The sequence below is a fragment of the Chionomys nivalis genome, chromosome 14 (genome assembly GCF_950005125.1).
Source record: "Chionomys nivalis chromosome 14, mChiNiv1.1, whole genome shotgun sequence".
Taxonomy (NCBI): Eukaryota; Metazoa; Chordata; class Mammalia; order Rodentia; family Cricetidae; genus Chionomys; species Chionomys nivalis.
Window position 1 is genome coordinate 18,456,215 of NC_080099.1, and position 21,923 is coordinate 18,478,137.

Consider the following 21,923-nt stretch of genomic DNA (forward strand, 5'->3'; position numbering starts at 1 on the left):
CATTGGTTTGTGTGTGTGTGTATGTGTTATCTCAGGACAGCTCCAATTCAAATAGTGGATATTTTCTCATGGGTTTACTCAATTTTATTGTAGCTAGAAATTAGCATTTAAATGGAAATCAGTTCAAAATACAGGTCACTTGGTTTCAGTAGGCTTTCTAGCCTAAGTAGTACTGGTTAGGCAAAAGTAGCAACAGAAAAGTTACAATATTGCTCTTGTCACTTAGAAAAACAATCTGTAATAGTATTATTGTTTAGTGGTACAGCTTTTAACATATTTGTCTTGTGTTGGACATTGTGTCTTCTCCAAAATTTCCTTATGTAAAGATGTCAGAGGTTCCTTCCCACTTGTGGCTTTTCCTTTATTCCCATCTAATTTGCACGGTAAGTGGTAGGTTTGGAATATTAGATGGCTGTAACTCTCTTAGTGCTGGAGAAACTCAAACCATGCAGTAGTCACAGAGCAGCAGTGCTTCCAAGTAGTAAATCATAGATACACCTCTTTCATCCTTTCAAAGTCTGCTTGCATTGTGTTCCTTTTTACCCTGTATGCCCAGGTTTCTGGGTAACTTTGAGTTCCCGCTGTATCCTTCCTAAAGAGCTTATTACTCCAGAGTACCACAGCAGGCTTCTTCCCAATTGTGTCAAAAGTATTGCCACTAAATCCGTTCCCCTTCCTCTCGTTCATGGTACACACCTTTCTTGATCCCCTCCTGAGATGGCCCAGAAAGACCTTCACTTACAACCATAATCATAGAAAGCCGTGTGGCTTCTAGTAGTGATACTGTGGATTCTTCAGACTGGACATCACTGGACTTGCTCCAACTCAGATCTGTTTCTAGAGATTCCATCTTTGGCCTCTGGTTTTGACATACTGATTGTGGTTGATCTCATCTCTGTACAAGTCTTGGTCATGTCCTGAAGTTGATTACATGCAACTTCTTAAACCCCAGGCCAGATCTCCCTTCAGTGCTTCAAACCCCAAATCTATCCCTAACTGGATCCTTAGCCTCCAGAATTGGACATGATCTATATTCCCACTTTCATGTGCTTTGCATTCACTGGGAACTTGAAAGTCCTTCCTGCTTCCTCTACTTAGCTGTGTGCCTGTGTTCACAGCCTGCTAATCTTGTTTACAGACAGTTGCCTTCCATCCCTGTCTTGGTGAAAGCTTCATTGTGGTGTGAATTACAGGAGAGACTTCCCTTCACCTCAGCAGTGCTGCATACTTACAGATTCTTTCAGAATATCTTCATCAACCTGCCCAGAAGTGTACTTCCTCTGTGATTCTTGGCAATGAAAATAAACGATCATTCCCAGTTCACACCTCCAGATTCTCCTAGAATAAACAGCAAGTATGGTAAGCCATGGCTAATGCACATTTTCTAGTGTCTTGGTTAGGGTTTTGATGTTGTTGTTATTTAGAGACACCGTGACCATGGCAACTCTTACATAGGTAAAACATGTACTGGGCTGGCTGACATTTTCAGAGGTTTCGTTCATTATCGTCATGGCAGGACATGGCGGCATGCAGGCAGACATGGCGCTGTAGAGGTAGCTAAGAGTTTTACATCTTGTGCAGGCAACAGAAAGTAGTCTTAGACACTAGGTGCATTTTGAGCATGAGACCTCAAAGTCCACAGTGACACACTTCCTCCAACAAGGCCACACCTACTCTAACAAAGCCACACCTCCTAAAAGTGCCACTCCGTTTGGGGGCCATCTTTTTCAAGCCATCACATTCCATCCTAGCCCCCAAAGGCTTGTAGCCATGTCAAATGCAAAAGTGCATTCAGTCCTGCTTCAGAATTCCACATAGTCTATATAACAGTCCCAGACTTAAAGTTCATAGTCTCTTCTGGGAGTCTGTCAGTCTCTTATCTGTAACCGCCAGTAAAATTAAAACAACAACAACAACAACAAAAAAAAAACAGGTCACATACTCCCAACATAAAATGACACTGGATATGTATTACCTGTTCCAAAGGGAGGAAAGGGAGTGGTAAGTGAGGAAATACTGGACAAAAGAAAGACTGAAAACCATCGGGGCAGATTCCAGACTCAGCATCTTCATGTCTGATGTCAAAATGCTCTTCTTATATCCCACTCCTTCTAGCTTTGTTGATTGCAACACACTTCTTTCTCTTGGGCTGGTTCCACTCCCTGTCAGCCGCTCTCCTCGGCAGCTATCTCATGGCTCTGGCATCTCCAATATCTTGGGGTCTCCAAGGCAATCCAGGCTTCAGCTTCACAGCTTCATGGAATGGCTTCTTTAGGCCTCCATTCAGGGACATCCTGACACATGTCTGGCTCAGCGGATTCCTGTAGTCAATGAGGGAAATTCCATAACCCCTTCTATCCTTAACTCCAAAACCACATGGCTGAGGCTTCCGAGTTCTGTTGCTTGTTGTGGATGGAACATGGTCCCCTTGTTCAATTATATCTTCATCAGCTTCTGCCTTCTAGGTGCTGTGATTAAAAGTGTGCCCCACCACCATCCCTTAGCCTTTCCTTTTTCACTAGTTAGAATTTAACTGGGTGGCATCTTGCCCTGAGGTTACCACTCCCTTTAGACAACATATTAATATTTTTCTCTGAAACTCTTGAGCCAGGCCCCCACAGTTCAATAACTTAGCACCACTGTCTTCCATGTTTTTCACGAGTATGTCCCATTAAGCAACACTTAAAGCGTTCAACTCCTTTCCTAATCCACCATCCCAAAGTCCGTAGTCCTTAAAATAAAGGCACAGTCTGGGCTATCCCAGCACTATCTCAGTCCCTGGTTCCAACTTCTGTCAGGGTTTCTATTGCCCTGAAGAGACACCATGACCACAGCTGTAGGACCCAGCCATGATAAACTCCATAGAGGCCCGAGTCTCAGTAGTTTACCCTAAGACAATACCTGCCTACAAGAAAGACCACAACCTAGACTACGAGGCACCACCCAGAACACACCATCCAAAGGAAATTCCTAACGTTCCAACCATTATAGACAGGATAACCTGCCAGCACACACCCATCTCTTTTCACCAGAACACCCTTCGACCAATGTCAGGCAATCAGGGGTCCTGAATCTTAGAAATCTCTCACCCCTACCTTTGTCATTTAAAACCCAACCCCACCTGAACTCTGGGCTCTCCAATCACGCCAATTCGCTGGACACAAGAGAGCTCCAGTCCACGAACTTAGGTAAGAATAAAGGCTCTTTGCTTTACATACAGAACTCGGTCTCCTAGTTGGTTTTGGGGGGACTCCGTGATCTAGGCATACCAAGGACAACTCATTTCTTTTTTTGAGACACAGTTCCTCTATGAAACAGTCCTGGCTGTCCAGGAACTCACCCTGTAGACCAGGCTCAGATCAGGATCTCAGAGAGATCCACCTGCCTCTGCCTTCCGAGAGCTGGAATTCCCACCTCCTCCCAGCACAGCAACTCTTATAAAAGAAAACATTTCATTGGGGTGGCTTACGTTTTCAGAGGTTTAATCCATTACTATTGTGTTTCCAATATGGTAGCATGCAGGCAGACACGGTGCAGGAGAAGCAGCTGAGTGTCCCACATCTTGACTCACAGGAAACAGGAAGTGGTTTGTCTAACTGGGCGTGGCCTGAGCACTTATGAGAACTCAAACCCGGCCTCCAGTAGTTGCTGATGTACGTGGACAGAGGGTTTGTTTCCACACACAGTTCAGCAGTCAGGAGGCAGCCATAAAAGGAACCTGGCTAGGGTCTGAGCGTGAAGATAGACGGTAGACCAGGGACTACAGAACCTGCATGGCTCCACACGTGAAGTCTGGAAGATTTCCAACTGATCCAACAAAGATGCACAGGGACTGGAAGTGGTTCAGCAGGCTCGGGTCTGTGAGACCCAGGCCTGAGGGGAGTTCGTGCCCATTCACTAACACGACTGGATGCCATCTGGAGGGCTCTGCAGCACTAGACTGCTTCCAGGTTTAGCTTCTGCAATCTTGACTCCAATTGGAGGGTATCGAGAGGTTGTTGGGACCTTAAGAGGTAGGGCCTCATTGGAGGGGACTGAAGTAGATCTAAGAAAAGATTAGCTCCTCTCAGAGTGAACTGTTATGAGTCAGCCTAGAGCTGAATGCTTTTTAATTCATAAAGCTCACTGTCTCAGGCATTTTGTTATATAAAGAAAATGGACAAAGACATTGTCCATAAACATTTGCTGAATGAATACTATTTTTAAAATTATCTCAAGATGGTAAATTTATTTATTTAATGCATTTATGCGGGGTGGTGGCGGTGCAGCACTCAGGAGACCGAGGCAGGAGGATTTCTGTGAGTTCGAGGCCAGCCTGGTCTACAAGAGCTAGTTCCAGGGCAGGCTCCAAAGCTATACAGAGAAACTCTGTCTCAAAAAACTGAAACGGGCTGGAGAGATGGCTCAGCGGTTAAGAGCACTGCCTGCTCTTCCAAAGGTCCTGAGTTCAATTCCCAGCAACCACATGGTAGCTCACAACCATCTGTAATGAGGTCTGGTGCCCTCTTCTGGCCTTCAGGCATACACTGAGACAGAATATTGTATACATGATAAATATTTTTAAAAAAACTGAAACAAACAAACAACAAAACCCATTTATTTATTTACCCCCCTCCCCTCTCTGTGTGTGTCTGTCCTAGGAACCAAAAAAAAAAAAAAAAAAAAAAAAAATTCCAGGTATGATGGATCATACTTGTCTGGAGATGGAGGCAGGAGACCAAAGATAGTTCAAGCCTGGTGTAGGTTTCAGAACAAAATCTTACTTTTAAAAATGAGGTAAAAATTTAAAATTTTCTGTTATTTTTTTTTTTTTTGCTTTTTTGAGACAGGGTTTCTCTGTGGTTTTGGAGTCTGTCCTGGAACCAGCTCTTGTAGACCAGGTTGGTCTCGAACTCACAGAGATCCGCCTGCCTCTGCCTCCCAAGTGCTGGGATTAAAGGTATGCGCCACCACCGCCCGGCATTTTCTGTTATTTTAATAGCCTTTTTGTTGTTGTTGTTTTGTTTTTAGAGACAGGGCCACAAAAGACAGTATGTAGTTCTGACTGTTGTGGAACTCACTATTGTAACTGGGCTGACCTCAGAGATCTGCCTTCTCTACCTCTTGAGAGTTGCCACCTCTACAGAATTAGTTTTTCTTTCTTTTTTTCTTTCTATTTATTTATTTGTTGCAGTGGAGTTGTACACCTTTAATTCCAGTAGTCAGGAAGCAGGCAGACCTCTGTGAGTTTGAGGCCAGCCTGGTGTACAGAGCAAGTTCCAGGACAGTTAGGGCTAACCAGAGATATCATGCCTCCAAAAAAAAAAAAAGAAAAAAAAAATTTAAACATTTTAAAATGTAAGTTATTGAAGAAAATTTTCTTTTTCTTTTTCTTTTTTTTTTTTGGTTTTTCGAGACAGGGTTTCTTTGTGGTTTTGGAGCCTGTCCTGGAACTAGCTCTTTTGTAGACCAGGCTGGTCTCGAACTCACAGAGATCCGCCTGCCTCTGCCTCCCGCGTGCTGGGATTAAAGGCGTGCGCCACCACCGCCCGGCTTGAAGAAAATTTTCTATCAAAAATAAAAAACTGTTTGAGAATAGTGTTTAGGCCCTTCTTTGTTTAGTTTTTTTAAGACAGGGTTTCTCTGTCACTGGCTATACTGGAACTAGCTCTGTAGACCAGACTGGCCTGAACTCACAGAGATCTGCCTACCTCTGCCTCCCGAGTGCTAGGATTAAAGATGTGCACCACCAGCCCAACTTAAGTCCTCATTTTGAGCTCCACTGTCAATATAATAGTTGTATTTATCTATTATGTATAAAATGTTCCTCCTGCATGTACACCTCCATGCCAGAAGAGGGCACCAGACCTCACTCTAGAAGGTTGTGAGCCACCATGTGGTTGCTGGGAAGTGAACTCAGGATCTTTGGAAGAGCAGGCAATGCTCTTAACCACTGAGCCATCTCTCCAGCTCCGACAACTGAACTTTTGACGGACACTTGTGCCCTCTGAACTTGTCTTGGCCAAGTCTACTGGGCACCTCCTACATCTGAAACAGTCATGTGCCCGGGTCAAGGCAGGCCAGAATTCAGTTCTTCCTGACCTCACACAGGCTGCTCTTCTCAGGCCTCAGAGCTGAATGACATGGATTCTGTTCAGTTAGACTGTGTGTACATCTGGGATGAGCTGCTCTGAGGTCCAAATTGTCTCTAGCACACTTCTCATGGCCACTACATGTGAAAAGACATCAGCTAGAAGGGCATGGCTGATTCTCCCAGGCAGTAGAGGGAGCTGCTTCATATGGGACTTGAACTCATATTTTGTCAGGCTCCTTATCCGTCTTGCTGGACTTGACACCTAGTTTTTTCAGAGCTCATAAATTATTTTGTGATTCATAAATTAAAACTTGCTATGTGGCACAGAATATCATCACTGTTAGAGATCCCATGGCCAGAGTGTACCCGTTAGATGAAGTCTGTTAAGTCCATCTGTGTATGATGTAGCTTAACTTGAAGTTTCTTCATGGATTTTGTTTGGATGATATATGGACAGATTAACAGTAAGACACTGAAGTCACTTACCACTGTTCTATCAGGACCAGACTGACTTCTTATGCTTGTTACTGTTTACTGTATGAAACTGTAAGGCCTGATGCTCACTGCATTTAAGAATTGCATGGTTAGGCCAAGTGGTGGTGACACAGGCTTTTAATCACAGCAGGGAGGCAGAAGCAGTCAGATCCGAGTTTGAGGCCAGTCTGGTCCACAGAGTGAGTTCCAGAACAGCGAGGGCTACACAGAGAAACTGGACAGAAACAACACCAAGGATAGAAAGGACTGCTCAGTCTAACAAGTAGGTAGCCTCTCCTACAGTTTCACTCTGACATCACTGTAACAGTGATCCTGCACAACAGCTCTGACAGCAGCTAGACTGCAGCCTATTTTTGCAGACTACAAAATAAACTCACGGCTCCATTCCACTAGGCTTGTGATAATTTATTACAGTAGAAACAGGAAGTTAGTACAGTACTGATTTAAAAAGGGATACTTTTCAGACAAACTGCTTAGGAAATAAAGTTTTATTGTACAAAATTTACATTTACTGTATATAACAAGTATATCAACTAGAACCTCTTTGAGGTTTTTCTGTGAAAACCATTTCTAACATATCCCCGAAAGCATACATTTCTGTATAGCATATATCCAGCAGCTCATTTAATGATTTCTTTGGGATGAGGGAGAAGGCTCAAAACTGATCAAAAGAGCGGGGCGGTGGTGGCGCACGCCTTTAATCGGGAGGCAGAGGTAGGCGGATCTCTGTGAGTTCGAGACCAGCCTGGTCTACAAGAGCTAGTTCCGGGACAGGCACCAAAACCACAGAGAAATCCTACCTCAGGGGGAAAAAAAACTGATCAAAACAGTGCAGGAGGAAGGCCACTGCCGAAGAGGAGACGCCAAGAGCTGGGGATCTTCCATGGCAAGGCAGATGCTGTGGGGTTGTTACTCTGTAACAGAACAGTAAAAGACAGCTTTATCTTTAATATCGCCACTCAAATCTCCTTTGGTCCTGACACTTGTAGCTAAAGCAACAAGTTTTGTACATAATTAGATAAAATAATGTTTCTGACCTTCATCTCAAATATATTCCGTCCCACCCGATTGCTGGGATTAAAGGTGTGCAACATCCCTCTTTGTAAGGCCTAAAGGCTCATTTCTCTGAGTAGATGGACTGGATAGTTTTATGTCAACTTGACACAAGCTAGGGTCATCAGAGAGAAGGGATCCTCAGCTGAGGAAATGCCTCTAAGAGATCCATCTGTCAGGCATTTTCTCAACTAGTGAGCAATGAGGGAGGGCCCAACCCATTGTAGGTGGTGCCCTCCCTAGCCTGGTGGTAGTGGGTTCTATAAGAAAGAAGCTGGGCTAGCCAGGGAAAGCAAACCAGTAAGCAGCTCCCCTCCATGGCCTCTGCATTAGCTTCCACCCCCAGGTCCCTGCCCTGTTTGAGTTCCTATTCTTTCTTCAGTAATGAACAGAAATGTTGAAGTATAAGCCAAACAAACCCATTCCTCCCCAAATTCTTTTTCGTCATGGTTTTTTGTCACAGCCATAGAAACCCTAACTAAGAGAGTATAGCATTTACTCCACGACAGGAAAAGATATGTCAATTATAGTATATTCAACAGCCATGGTAATGCTCACATGGCCACAGCAACACTACTTTCCTACAGCACTGAGCTGCACAGAATTTTGGTTTATTATTATAAGAAGCTTCCTGAGGCAGCACTTGGAGCACACACCTTTAATCCAGCACTGAGAGGCAGAGTTCAAGCTTCAGAACAGTCAGAGCTACATAGAGAGAATCTGTACCACAAAGTAAACCTACCAACCAAACAAAACCACAAAACAAAAAAGTGTTGTCACAAATACTGTGACATGAACAGTGAGCACACTGAGGAATGTAGGGCTTCCCTGTCTGGAAATCTGCCTTAATCAAACAATGAGATAACAGATCAGTTAACTGTCCTCCCTTATTCTCAAGTTTGGCTCAAAATAAGCTATGTAAAGATGTCTATTCACTGAACAAACTTTCATCTCTTTAGTCTAATTACACATAAAATGTAAGTTAATGAACACAGAACGAGTCAGATCAGAGACTTACAGACGGTTTGACTATTTGAAGCCATTCATTAAGATACTCGACAAGACTGACTGCATCTGGGATATTGTCACCTTCTGAAACGAATTTCAGCAGAACTGCCATTTGGATTTCTTTAGAACAGCTACAAGAAATAAGAAGAACAATTCAGTGTTTTCTCCTGATACGAGATGCTTATTGTAGTGTGTGAATCTTTACAGTTAAGTTAGCATGCCTCATGTTAGACCAAGAAAAGACATCACTTTGTAAGAAAGATTTATTTTTACCTCCTCTTGTCTCATATGTTCTGCTTCCCAGGAGCCGGGGAAATATGCAAGTATGCCGCCTTCTCATTCTCAGGGAAAACCAACCTTTTTATTTTTAGCCATTAATACATGAAATGTGTTCTGATCTACTTCAAAAGTCTACTTTGAGCCGTGCAGTGGTGATGCACACCTTTAAACACAGTACTTGGGAGGCAGTGGCAGGCAGATCTCTGTGAGTTTGAGGCCAATCTGGCCTACAAGAGCTAGTTCCAGGACAGGCCCCAAAGCTACAGAGAAACCCTGTGTCCAAAAAAAAAAAAAAAAAAAAAACTGAAAAGCTCATACAGTTTTTGGGAGAGAAATTTTAAATGTTTTCAAAATAAAAAACAGGAGGACCTGGGTTTAATCCCTGCCTCAGTGGAAGGGGGCAAAAAAACTCATAAAAATCCATAAACAACAAGGAAGAAGTCCAATCAAGAATAAAATCTAATGTGCCATGCACCTTGGGCCTTAGACCTGCCAGTGAAGAGATTAAAAAAGCTAAAAGTGCAGAATGCTAGATCCCTTTGTTTGAATCCTGGCTCTATTTATTATGTGTATAATTGTGAGGAAGTCATTTAAGCTCACAGCTTTTGAACTGTTTTTCTTACATGGTTAGCAAAGGTAAATGTATCTGTAGTGAACCATGCATCAACAGCACAGCAAAGTGCCAAGCACCATGATGTTGGTTACTTATTACAGTTATTAGCCACAATGCTCCTTCAGGGTCTGCAAAAGCAAACAAACCTGATTGATTTTCTTTTTTTTTTTTTTTTTTTTTTTGGTTTTTCGAGACAGGGTTTCTCTGTGGTTTTGGAGCCTGTCCTGGAACTAGCTCTGTAGACCAGGCTGGTCTCCAACTCACAGAGATCCGCCTGCCTCTGCCTCCCAAGTGCTGGGATTAAAGGCGTGCGCCACCACCGCCCGGCTCTGATTGATTATTTCTAAGACAGTTTCACGATGTAGCCCACACTAGACTTGAACTCTCAATCCTCCTGCCTTAGAGTCCTAAGTGTGGGACTACAGGAATGCTGACACTATGTCCAATGAGACAGATTTATTGAACCCTCTATGTAATATCAGAGAAAGGATGTGTTTGTCCACAAGGCAGCTGTGACTCACAAAAGTCTATCTGAGGAACACAGGGATGGTGCTCATTTCCATCTCTTCCCAGCAGAGGGTAGAGCAGAACATATGGTACTGGACGCCTCCTGTAATGTGCGTGAATGAAAGACCAAAAGAAATACGATAGTTTTCACCTTTCCTTTCATTTGCACCTTGTGTATAATTCATCGACTAATCACAAATGTCTAAAACAATTATAAACCCATGTTGGGTATGCACTGAATAAGGGCAAAATGTGTGACGCTGAACAGTGCTGTTTAGAACTGAGTTCTTGTACGCAGCTGAAGGCAGTGCTAGTTTCAGCTGGAGGTGCATGTGTAACCACCAGGGTGGCCATGAAGAGAACCTCTATAGAAAGGTTACAAGTTTATTTCAGAGGCAGAGAGCAAGCACGCATAAACTCTTTCATGAGGACCCAAGTTCAATCCTTTGAACCACAAACAACTATACAACACAAAGGGAAAAGAGAAAAGAATCAAAATCTGTCACTACAAAACATCAAGTAACATAAGAAAATGGCAAAAAAAAGTTGTAAAACACACAAAAAACAAATGGCAAATGACAAAAGTCCTTCCTCATCAGTAATTGTTTAGTAAAGGATTAAACACTATAAAACAACAGAGATAAATCAGTCTGGTGATGCATGCTTTAGTTCTAGCACTTAGGAGGTAACTACAGGAAGATCACAGGTTGAGCCATTAAAGTAAGTTGAAGGTCAGCCTACAGTACAAATAGATTCCATGCACTTGGGAAGTGGAAACAGGAGGATCAGGGGTTCAAGGCCAACTTGGGCTACACAGACAATGAGACGCAAAGAGACAAACTCACCTTTCATCATAGAGTGCTTTTGTGATGCCACCTCCAGGAATGCGGATACAAAATTCAGAATCACTCATTTCAGGAATGCACTTACTTTTTTCCATTTCTAGCCAGTCAAGGCTCTTTATTTTATTTTGAACACTCTTTTGCATAGAAGGTGTAAGCAGATACCGGAAGGGAGTACTAGAAAAATCATATTATGTTTTTTTAATAAGTTACAAATACCAGAGAATCCTATCTCAAAAAACAAAGAAGCAAACAAGTCAGATCTTAGAATAGTAAGAATAGTTCATATACTACTTTATTAACTTTGGGATAAAGTATAAAAGCTTCTATTTCTATTTCTGGTAAATTTTGTCTTTTTTATATTTAGGAACTCACTCTGAGCCAGGCGGTAGTGGCACACACCTTTAATCTGGGAGGCAAAGGCAGGCGTATCTTTGTGAATTCAAGGTCAGCCAGGTCAACATAGTACAGAGCGAGTTCCAGGATAGCCAGAGCTACACACAGAAACCCTGCCTTGGGGGGGCTGGAGAGACGGCTCAGAGGTTAAGAGCATTGCCTGCTCTTCCAAAGGTCCTGAGTTCAATTCCCAGCAACCACATGGTGGCTGACAACCGTCTATAATGGGGTCTGGTGCTCTCTTCTGGCCTGCAGGCATACATACAGACAGAATATTGTATACATAATAAATAAATAAATAAATATTAAAAAAAACAAAAAACCCTGTCTTGGAAAAAAAAATCATAGCAATGGCAAGAACGTACCTTCGAAGCTGTACGTCATTACGGTGATATGAATGGCTGCTTGAAAGAACAATAATCCTGGCACAGCTGCTGCTTTTCACCCAGGCCAGCAATTTTTCACAGAATGACTTGGATTTATACTTTGTAAGCCATTGAGACAGTAGAAAGAAAGTAAGAAATTGAGTTCTGAGTATAAAAATAACCTATGTAACCATTTATCTATCAACTTCACGTGATAATAATATGACTTACTGACACAATAAAATGATCAGTACCCTCAAGTCCACTTACTTCTTTTAAATTGAAAAGGAAGAGCAAAGATCAATGACTTAAAGTATCTTTATAATCATAAAATAAATTGTGAAGAATGTAGATCTCTATCCTAAGGAAAACTTCCCTTCTCTTTACTTAAACTATTGTACTTAATAACCAACTACATAGTTATATACAAGGTATTCTTATTAAAAATTTCATTGCACTATGATCACAAGTAGAGATAAGTAGAATAATTTTTAAAAAGGAATAATCAGGTGAACACAAAGTAATGAATATCTGGCTTTGATTTCTCAAAGAAATGAATACTGAGAAGAATAGAAAGATAAGGGCAACAGTCAAGAATACCAACTAAAAGATGTAACTGCCAAGTGTAACATGCCAGCCTTGACTGGATCTAGAAAATAAAGATTTTTGAAAATAATTGGGAAGATCTAAATACACTGAATGGCACTTCCAAGTCGGTAATAATAGTGTCAGGGTTAAGAATGATGTGGTTGTGAGACTGTCCTTGTTTTTAGTATAATTCTCCCCCTCCCCGGCCCCATGACTGGGATGGAACCCTGAGCCTCATACACATACTACGAAAATGCTCTACCACTCAGCAAAGCTTGGGTATCTGTCCTTGTTCCTCAAAGCTGTGTGGATATTTAAGGATGAAATACATAAATGTGTCTGCCTAGTAAGACCAAGGTCCTGGGAGTAATTTCTAAAACTGGAAAAACAAAAAGAAAAGCACACGCACTCCCAACAAACAAATATAAAAGCATTATCATGGCAAAAAACCACAAATGTAGCAAGAGTGGTGCAATGGTGCCCTTAAAAACAATGCCACCCAGAAAGAGAATGAGCACGCCACTGTGAGGCACAGATGAACTCACCCAGAACACTGACGAAACATCTGCTCAAGGGGTCGGTCACCTCTATAATAATGATTTACCTTATCACTGTGTGTTCTTGGATAGCTGATAATATTCTATTTCTTCACTTGGAAGAATTCTTACTTGTATTCTTTTTCACATATATTACACTTAGGTAAAAAAATAGAAACTATGCTACAGTTAACTTTTCCAGTAAACTCTTTTTTTTTTCTGGGGTGCTGTTCAAGACAGGGTCTCACTATGTAGCTCTGGCTATCCTGGAACTTGCTTTGTAGACCATGGTGACCTTGAACTCAGAGATCCACCTGCCTCTGCCTCAAGTGTTGTGATCAAGAGGTGGCTCCCCCACATCTTCCACTAAACTCTTAACAGGGAATGATAGTGCACACCAGAGAGGCAGAGTCTAACTCTAACTACGTAACAGACTCTGGTCTCCAAAAACAAAAACAAGAACCTTCTGTATTTCTGACCTCCTGAACAGATAATAAACAACCCAGTCAACAAATGTTTACTGAATTTCTGTATGTGAAAGCACTATCCTAGGAGCTGGGCAAGGTATGGAATGACATAATGTCATCCTAATTTACTCTCCACCAGCAAGGCAATAAATACACGATATGGCAGGGAATGAGGATTTCTGAAGTGAGCACACGATGAGTAGACATGATGTGGTCTGAGAAGGTAAACAAATACTAAAGAAAAGCAAGTCTTTAGGAGGAAAGCAGAGTAGGTAGAGACTCTGAGATGGGAGTGAATTTATTGTCTGAACATTACCACAGGCACCAGTGTGGCTGAAGGCTGGCTATGCAGGGCAGCTACCAGCAGAATTCTCTGCAATCATGGCAATGTTTTTTGGGGGTGGGGAGGGGAGTGGGTAGAGTTTCGAGACAGGGTTTATCTGTGTAGCTCTGGCAGTCCTGGAACTCACTTTGTAGACCAGGCTGGCCTCAAACTCAGAGCTCTGCCTGCCTGTCTCCCAGATGCTGAGATTAAAAGTGTGCACCACCACCACCCGGGATAGCAATGTTCTTATGACAATCTCTTGCTATGTGTACCTACAGAGACTACATAGATATATACATGGGGCTAGAGATTATTTTATCACAGCCAGGCAGAGTCTCATAGGTCCTTGTAGAGAATTAATTTGGAGAGACGGAAAGCCCGAGTGCTATAGAGATAAATACTTTGCACTGGGGATCTTAGTTTATTGATACATATTTAAGGTCAATTTTGTTATATGTAAATTTCTGCTCTTGATTAAGGTATTGTTTGTGTAGCTCATTTAAAAATGTAATGTATAATTAAGAAGTACAGGTTAATAGATAGTCATCTATAATAGTCAACCTAGTAGGCATGTTAGGTCTTCTAGATATTCAGATGGATAGGTATTCTTCAAACCTTTCAACAACTAAGAGAATATAGCATTTAAAATGTTTTAAGAATTGAGGACTTTTCATGACAATGAGATACATCTGCTCCTGGCAGCACCAATCTACTTTAAGAGGATGATGGGCATAGAAGAGGCTCCTTAGGAGTTTGACAGCCATTTGGGCAAGAAACTGCTCTTGCCTGGACTGTCTGATGGTATACTGTATGAACTGGACATGCAGGACCCACAGAAAAATGACTGCTAAACTTGCCTAAACGTGAGACAGTCCTTCATTCCTGCTTCATGAAAGAATTTGCCAGACATTCTGCAGGACACAGAAGAAAGTGACTGACAAACTGCCAGTAGAAGCAAAATAGTCTTTCAAATTTCCTGCTTCATGGAAAAGTCTGCTGGATACTATGAGCCTGTAGGCTGAAGATGGATACCCCAATGATACAGAAGAACTTTGGGTGACTGTCCAGGCAGTGGGATGGCTCTATAAATTCTAGAGTTTTCTTTTTCTTTTTTTTTTTTTTGGATTTTTTGAGACAGGGTTTCTCTGTAGCTTTTTGGTTCCTGTCCTGGAACTAGCTCTTGTAGACCAGACTGGCCTCGAACTCACAGAGATCCGCCTGCCTCTGCCTCCCGAGTGCTGGGATTAAAGGCGTGCGCCACCACCGCCCGGCAAATTCTAGAGTTTTCAAAGTTGCTTACAATGCACTTCCTGTTAATTTAGGTAATATTATATCCTTTTGGGGTCTTTGATGGAGAGGAAGACAGTTATAGCTTTCCCTTGTTATGATAAAAGACAAAGTAGATATAAATATTGTAACTGTAATTCTTGCTTGATACCTGCTTTGTTTTTTTTTTTAATAATTTTTTTATATTTATTTATTTATTATGAGTACAATATTCTGTCTGTGTATATGCCTGCAGGCCAGAAGAGGGCACCAGACCTCATTACAGATGGTTGTGAGCCACCATGTGGTTGCTGGGAATTGAACTCAGGACCTTTGGAAGAGCAGGCAATGCTCTTAACCACTGAGCCATCTCTCCAGCCCCCTGATACCTGCTTTGTTATATGTAATTTTACTATGTTAAAGTCAAAATCTTCCTTTTTATTTAGACAGAAAAGGGGAGGTGATGTGGGATTCCCCTCTGTATGCTGTGAATTGAATATGTTTTATTACCATTGGTTAATAAAGAAACTGCTTTGGGCCCATGGCAGACCAGAATAGAGCAAGGCGAGAATTCTAAGCAGAGATAGAGAAGAGAAGGCCAGAGTGAGTGAGAGGCCATGTAGCTACTAAAGGAGAAAAACACCCTGGAACCTTTCTGGTAGGCCACAACCTCGTGTGATACACAGATTAATAGAAATGGGTTAATTTAAGATGCAAAAGTTAGTTAACAGCCGGGCGGTGGTGGTGCACGCCTTTAATCCCAGCACTTGGGAGGCAGAGGCAGGCGGATCTCTGTGAGTTCGAGACCAGCCTGGTCTACAAGAGCTGGTTCCAGGACAGGCTCCAAAACCACAGAGAAACCCTGTCTCGAAAAACCAAAAAAAAAAAAAAAAGTTAGTTAACAAGAAGCCTAAGCCACTGGCCAAACAGTGTTGTAATTAATATAGTTTCTGTGTTATTATTCGAGTCTGGGCGGCCAGGAAACAAACAAGCAGGCTCCATTTAGGTACTCCAGGCACCTGAAGGCTTCAAGGAGGAAAAGATGTGCTTTGACCTGGTTTAGATGACTGGTATTACTGTTGGAACAGACTGTTAAGTGTTTGTGGAGGCAAACCAGAAGCTTGAGTGATGACAATAGTTTTATAAAATTGAGTAGTGACTAGAGCAGTTTTGATAAATAATTCATATACCAATTTTTTTCTGCAGTGCTACCTGAATTGAGAATGTAATAAAAACTTACAAGTCACAATTCTTTCCAGTATAAAAATTAAATGATAGTAACAAAACTGAAATATTATACACTTTTTATCAAAATCAGACCTTTCCTAGTGTACATAACACAGGAGAAATGATTCTATATCTTGATTTTCAATGCTTGTTTGACCTTGTGTTTTGTTGCTATACTTTAATGAATTTAAAAAAGTAAATATACCAACCTTAATGAAAATTGATCTTAACTGAAGCACCACTAGCTTCCGTGAAGGTAATGCATATACTACAAGGAGAAGAAGAAAGGAAATTACAGGATAGGCTACAATGAAGACGTTGCTAAGTTGAAATTATTAGTATGATCAGTGACATCTGTGTACAATAGCTTTTGCACTTAAATATTTTCAACAGTTAAAATAAAGGCTTTAGAACTAGTGTACAAGTGTGAAGACCAGAGTCTGGATCCCTAGAACCCACATGTGATGGTTAGCATTGTTTGTCAACCTGACTTCATCTGGAACCAACTAAAACACATCTGTGAGGTATTTGACTAGATCATCTGAGATAGGAAGATCCTCCCTAAATCTGGGTAGCACCTTCTGGTGACACCTCATATAAAACTACATGGAAAAGGAAGCTCTTGCTTTTTGCCTGTTAGCCCTCACTCACTTTAGCTGGTAAGTTAATCTATCCCGTTGCTGAGGTATTCCTTTGCTGGCATTAGAAACTACTTCTTTGCCAGGCAGTGAGGCAAAGGGAGGCAGGCCTGTGAGTTCCAGGTCAGCCTGTTCAACTGAGTGAGTTCCAGGACAGTCAGGGCTACAAAGAGAAATCCTGTCTCAAAAAACAAACAACAAAAACAAAAAGAACCTACTTCTTCAGGATTCCAATATAGACTGAAAACCAGCTGAAGCATCCAACTTCACTGACTGAATAACTCCTGGATTCTTGGCCTTTTAGAATCAGTAATTTTTGGACCAGCCAGATCCTGTCAGCCACTCCAATATTATATTATATATGCATTTTTATAAATTCTATTGTAGAAAACCCTGACTGATACACCGTGTATTATACATTCATGGTGGACATGGCAGCTCACTCCCTACAGCAAGCTCGCTAGCCAGACTAGTTGTACCATTGGACTCTGGGTTTATTTGACTCTACCTCAATCAATGAAATGAAGAGTGATCAAAACACACAGGCTCTAAGTGCCCTTTCCAACTATTATCTTTTAGCTCCTTCCTTTAGGTCTTGATGTTTTACTTTACTGTTTTGGAAACAGGTCTTAAAATGTGCCCAGGTTGGCTCGAATTCTGTTGAAGTGATCATCGTGTTTTACTGGATGTACAGGAGTAGCTGGAGTATAGGAGTATACCAGCAAGCCTGGCTTATAGTCTAATTTTAATTTTCAAAGTCAAGAAATTTGGTGGATGGTAGCACATGCCTTTAATCCCAGCACTCAGGAGGCAGAGGCAGGCGGATCTCAGTGAGCTCGAGGCCAGCCTGGGCTAAAGAGTGATTCTAGGCTAGCCAGGGCTACACAGAGAATATCTGCCCCCACTACCAGAAAAAAATCCAGAGAATAAAACAAAACCCTTATATAGTATATGATTTTTATTTAGTTGTATACACACACAGTCCCCGTGGAGACCTTAATATGGAGTTAAAGAGGTTCTGAGTAGTCCGGTGTGGTGCTGGGAACTGTATTCAGGTCCTCTGGAAGAGCAGCAAGTATTCTTACCACCGAGCCATCTCTCCAGCCTCTAACTACTGTTTTAGATTAGCAGAACAGTGAGTTTCACCACAGCATTTCAAGTGTCACTGTACTTTGTTCCTTAGAGTCTATTCCTAGTTTAAAAGAACTCAGGCTGGACATGTTCATTCACAGGAGGGCCAGGAGTTCCAGAAAAGCCTACGCTATATAGTGAGATTGTGTCTCAAATAACTAAATACTTTACATAGAAAAAAATGCCATAGACATACCTTCAGTATTTATACTGAGTTCGTCTGAATTTTCTTCTGCTGTTGCATAAGGGTTGTTTCCAACCATTGGCACCAGGCAATCAGTATAGAAATAACCAATCTTAGACATGTTCAGTGTAGAAATAATCAGATCGATTGCAAGCTGGCCAACATTTCCAACGGATACTGCCGGCTGAAATAAAAAAGATATGCTCTATGAATCACCAAAATTAGCAGCACTTTTAAGTTTAGATAGCAAGAATACCGAATGCTTATGCTTAGGCACACAGCAAGACAATGATTCTTTTACAAAGTAAAACAAAATAACAAACTTCCTGCCCTTGTAGAGCTTCCATTCTACCAAGGAAATGGTTTGTTTGTGATAGCTTTAATACGTACAGTAGTGTCATGGAAGAATATAGTGTATGTGTGTGTGCTGTTTTCAGTAGGGTGATCAAGAATATGGGGCTGGAGAGATGGCTCAGTGGTTAAGAGCACTGTCTGCTCTTCCAGAGGTCCCGAGTTCAATTCCCAGCAACCACATGGTGGCTCACAACCATCTGTAATGAGATCTGGCACCCTCCTCTGGTGTGTGGGCATACATGGTGGCAGTGTTGTATACATAATAAATAAATAAATCTAAAAAAAAAAAGAAAAAAAAAGAATAGGCTTACTCTAGGTGACAAAAGGCTACAGACTTCATGAAGAAGGTAAAGGGGAGAGCCACAGTTGCTAACAGTATTTTCAAGGTAGGGAAAAAGCAAGGAGAAGAGCTGAGGTATGAACAACAACCAAATCTTGGGTCTTCTTTCAGTTAGTCTGCTACACTATTTACTCCAGAGTTTGGAACGATTGTATCCCCACATTAAACACAAACACACACATACACACTCTCTCTCTTCCCCATGGCTTCAAGGTGCCAAATATTTACCTTTACCGCACAAGAGTTTTCTGAACACTAATCTACTGGACACGCCATGTGTTTATGGCACAGGCCACTCAATTCATATAAAGCTAAATTTCTGCCCAAACCTCTCTTGTTTTGTATTTCACAAAAGAGCAATATTATTTACTTGTTTGCTTAAACCAGGGATTTTCTTACTTTTCCTTTACTAATTACACATAGTAATGTAATATGCAAATAATTGTATTTACCACCAACAATATCTCTTGTGTCGCATATGCGGCTTCCTGGTATGTGGGCACAGGTGCTTGTAGACACATGCATGGAGACAAGTGGATAATGTTGGGTGTGGGTATCTTGCTCTGTTACTGTCTTGGTGCCTTGAGATAGAATCTCTGCGTGAACCCAGAGCTAGGTTGGTGACCAGGAAGGCTCAGTGATCCTTCTATCTCTGCCCTCCATGGTGCTGGGCTTACAGGCCAACAAAGTCACAGTTTTTATGTGAGTGCCAGTGATGCTAGATCCTCAAGATTGAGCTATAAAGAGCTCTCACTGAGCCATCTTCTGAAGCTGTTTGTTATATTTTTAAACATAGATAACAGTCTATGTACGTGTCCCAAGGCAAGGAACACAACTGTGATCCTTCCTCAGTCTATGGCCGAGGGCTCCCTATCTTCTGCACCCTTCCAGCACTGCCTTCTTTTGAATGGCAGTCTTCCCTGGTTACTTTTCCGCTCTCACTGGTATTTTGACCCAGACTTCTGGTTACTTCCTGTAATTTTCTCAAGGATTTTGCTACTTTTGGGTACAACCATCAGTCTCCTTATATTACTGGATTATGCCCACTGGTATATAAACATACAACAGTACTTTTATTCCTTTGCAAAATTTATTTTTAATTTTATGAGCATTGGTGTTTTGCCACCGGAGTCACGTCCTCTGTAACTAGAATCACAGACATTTGTGAGCTGCAATGTATGTGCTGGGAATTGAACCCAGGTCCTCTAGAGCACTAGCGCTCTTAAACCCTGAGCCATCTCTCCAGCCCCCCCCCCCCTTTATTTTCAAAACAATTTACTTTGGTTTTTTGAGACAGGGTCTCTCTGGGTAGCCCTGGAATGCAACACATTGATCAGGCTGACCGTGAACTCAGAGATCTGCCTTCTGAATGCTGACATTAAAGGCTTGTGCCACCACCACCCTAATAGGAATTCTTAAAATTAAAAAAAAAAAAAGTGTACTTTTGATGCCATAGTACCTTCATTGCCACACCACTTCTCAGGCCTCTAGAAAGCTAAAATGCTCTCGCAGTGGTCCACTACAGAGTAGGCAGGAACTTTATCTCCAATACATGAACACATATGCCCTACCTCAGTGGTTCTCAACCCTCCTAATGCTGCCCCCTTCTACACCATTCCTCATGTTGTGGCTTAAAATCATTTTCACTGCTACTTTGTAATGTTGTTACTGTTATGAATCGTCACATAAACATCTGTGTTTTCAGATCATCTTACGCCCTTATGGGTAGTTCAACACCAAAAAGGGGTGGGACTTGACCCACAGGTTGAGGACCCCTACTCTATCTCCACTTCTCCCAGTCATGTGACCACCCAGCAAACAGCATTCTTCACCATTTCATTAGTAACTTGCTTACCCCCTTGAGCACCTACTAATGGTGCCACTCCCAAACGAACACTCTGCAAAGCCTTACTTGCTTGAAACATAAGAGATCTCTGTCTCTCCTTTTATAGCAAACACTACATTCTCCTCTGGTCCCTTCTAGGTCACTGGGCCTCAAGCCTACTCTCTCCACACAGCACTCTAAATTCTTTGCAGTTTTCTAGGCATATGTGCCTTGGTTTTGCCTAAAAGGCATCCATTTTTCAGGGCACTCCTAGCCCCATCTTTTTGGTCACCGATTTGTCTAAGAGATCAAAAGCCCCTTGTGTTTCTCCTGTCAACGTTTCAAAATTTAAAAACATTTTTAAATGATGTGTCCGTGAGTACATACACATGTGAACTCAGCTACCCGAGGGAGCCCCAAGAGTGTCAGGGCTCCTAGAGCTGCAGTTAGACGCCACTGTGAGCCTGAAACCGAACTCCATTCTCTGCAAGAACCCTACAGGTTCTAATAAGTGAGCCATTTCTCTAGCTCCTTAACCCTCACTTTTTGTTGTTCTGGTTGGTTTATTTATTCAGGAAAGGTCACCCTCCTTCAGGATGTTCTGTAGACGCCTTCCAGCCTCAGTCTTGGAGTGCTGGGAATACAGACTTGTTCAAAGCACTCTTGGCCTTCCTCGGGTCCATGATCTCATTTCTGTATCTTTTACAACCTTCCGTCTTCTTATTTATTGCTTTTACTGATGTACATGAGTTTCTAACTACATTGTAAACTTCGATGACAAGCATCTCTTCTAACAATCACTGTAACAGAATGCGTATCAAAAATGACTAAACCAGGACAATTCTACAACTGCCCGTTAGCTAAGGTAGTTACTGCAATTGATGGCCTAGATCAGTACTGACCAAACTACGTGAAAAAGAGACTTTCACGGATAAAATCTAAGGATTTTCCCCACGCTACTTATGTGCCACGCATCTGCAATCTACAAACATTACAGTCGGGTTCTCCTAACATCAGGTGGCGTTTCCCGGGTGGGATGGCGACAGCGCCAAACTCAAGGGGAGACTCACCATCAGGAGTGTGAAGTTCGTTAGGTCGGGGACCGACTCCCCGCAGGGAACGAACATGATTACGACGTGCGGAAAAATAGCAGGAGCACTAGCATAGACGTGCTCCCGAGCGCAGGAGGCGGAACACGTGACCTGCAGGGGTCCTTCGGGTCCTTCGGGCGGCCGGCGCTCTGCCTGAGCTCAGCGCGGAAAGAGGCCTCTAGCGCGCGGCCGGCTGCCCTTCCCGGGTCGCAGGTGGGGGACCGACACACGCGGACGTGGGGACCGCGCGCGGGGGCGGGAAATCCCTGAGGCGGCGGCGCGGTGGACTGCGCCGATCAGGCAGCTCGGAGGACAGCCCC

General features: G+C 42.4%; 1 protein-coding gene across 1 annotated transcript; it reads right to left on the bottom strand.

Moving 5' to 3' along the window:
- Positions 1-6,965: 6,965 nt before the first annotated feature.
- On the bottom strand, positions 6,966-21,717 carry Psmg2 (proteasome assembly chaperone 2). Its single transcript, XM_057788797.1, has 7 exons — positions 21,583-21,717; positions 18,006-18,177; positions 16,250-16,308; positions 11,632-11,750; positions 10,874-11,047; positions 8,640-8,760; positions 6,966-7,482 (listed from the first exon to the last, which is right to left on the bottom strand). The coding sequence occupies exons 1-7, from the start codon at positions 21,637-21,639 to the stop codon at positions 7,390-7,392; spliced, it is 795 nt and encodes a 264-aa protein (XP_057644780.1). The 5' UTR covers positions 21,640-21,717; the 3' UTR covers positions 6,966-7,389.
- Positions 21,718-21,923: the final 206 nt, after the last annotated feature.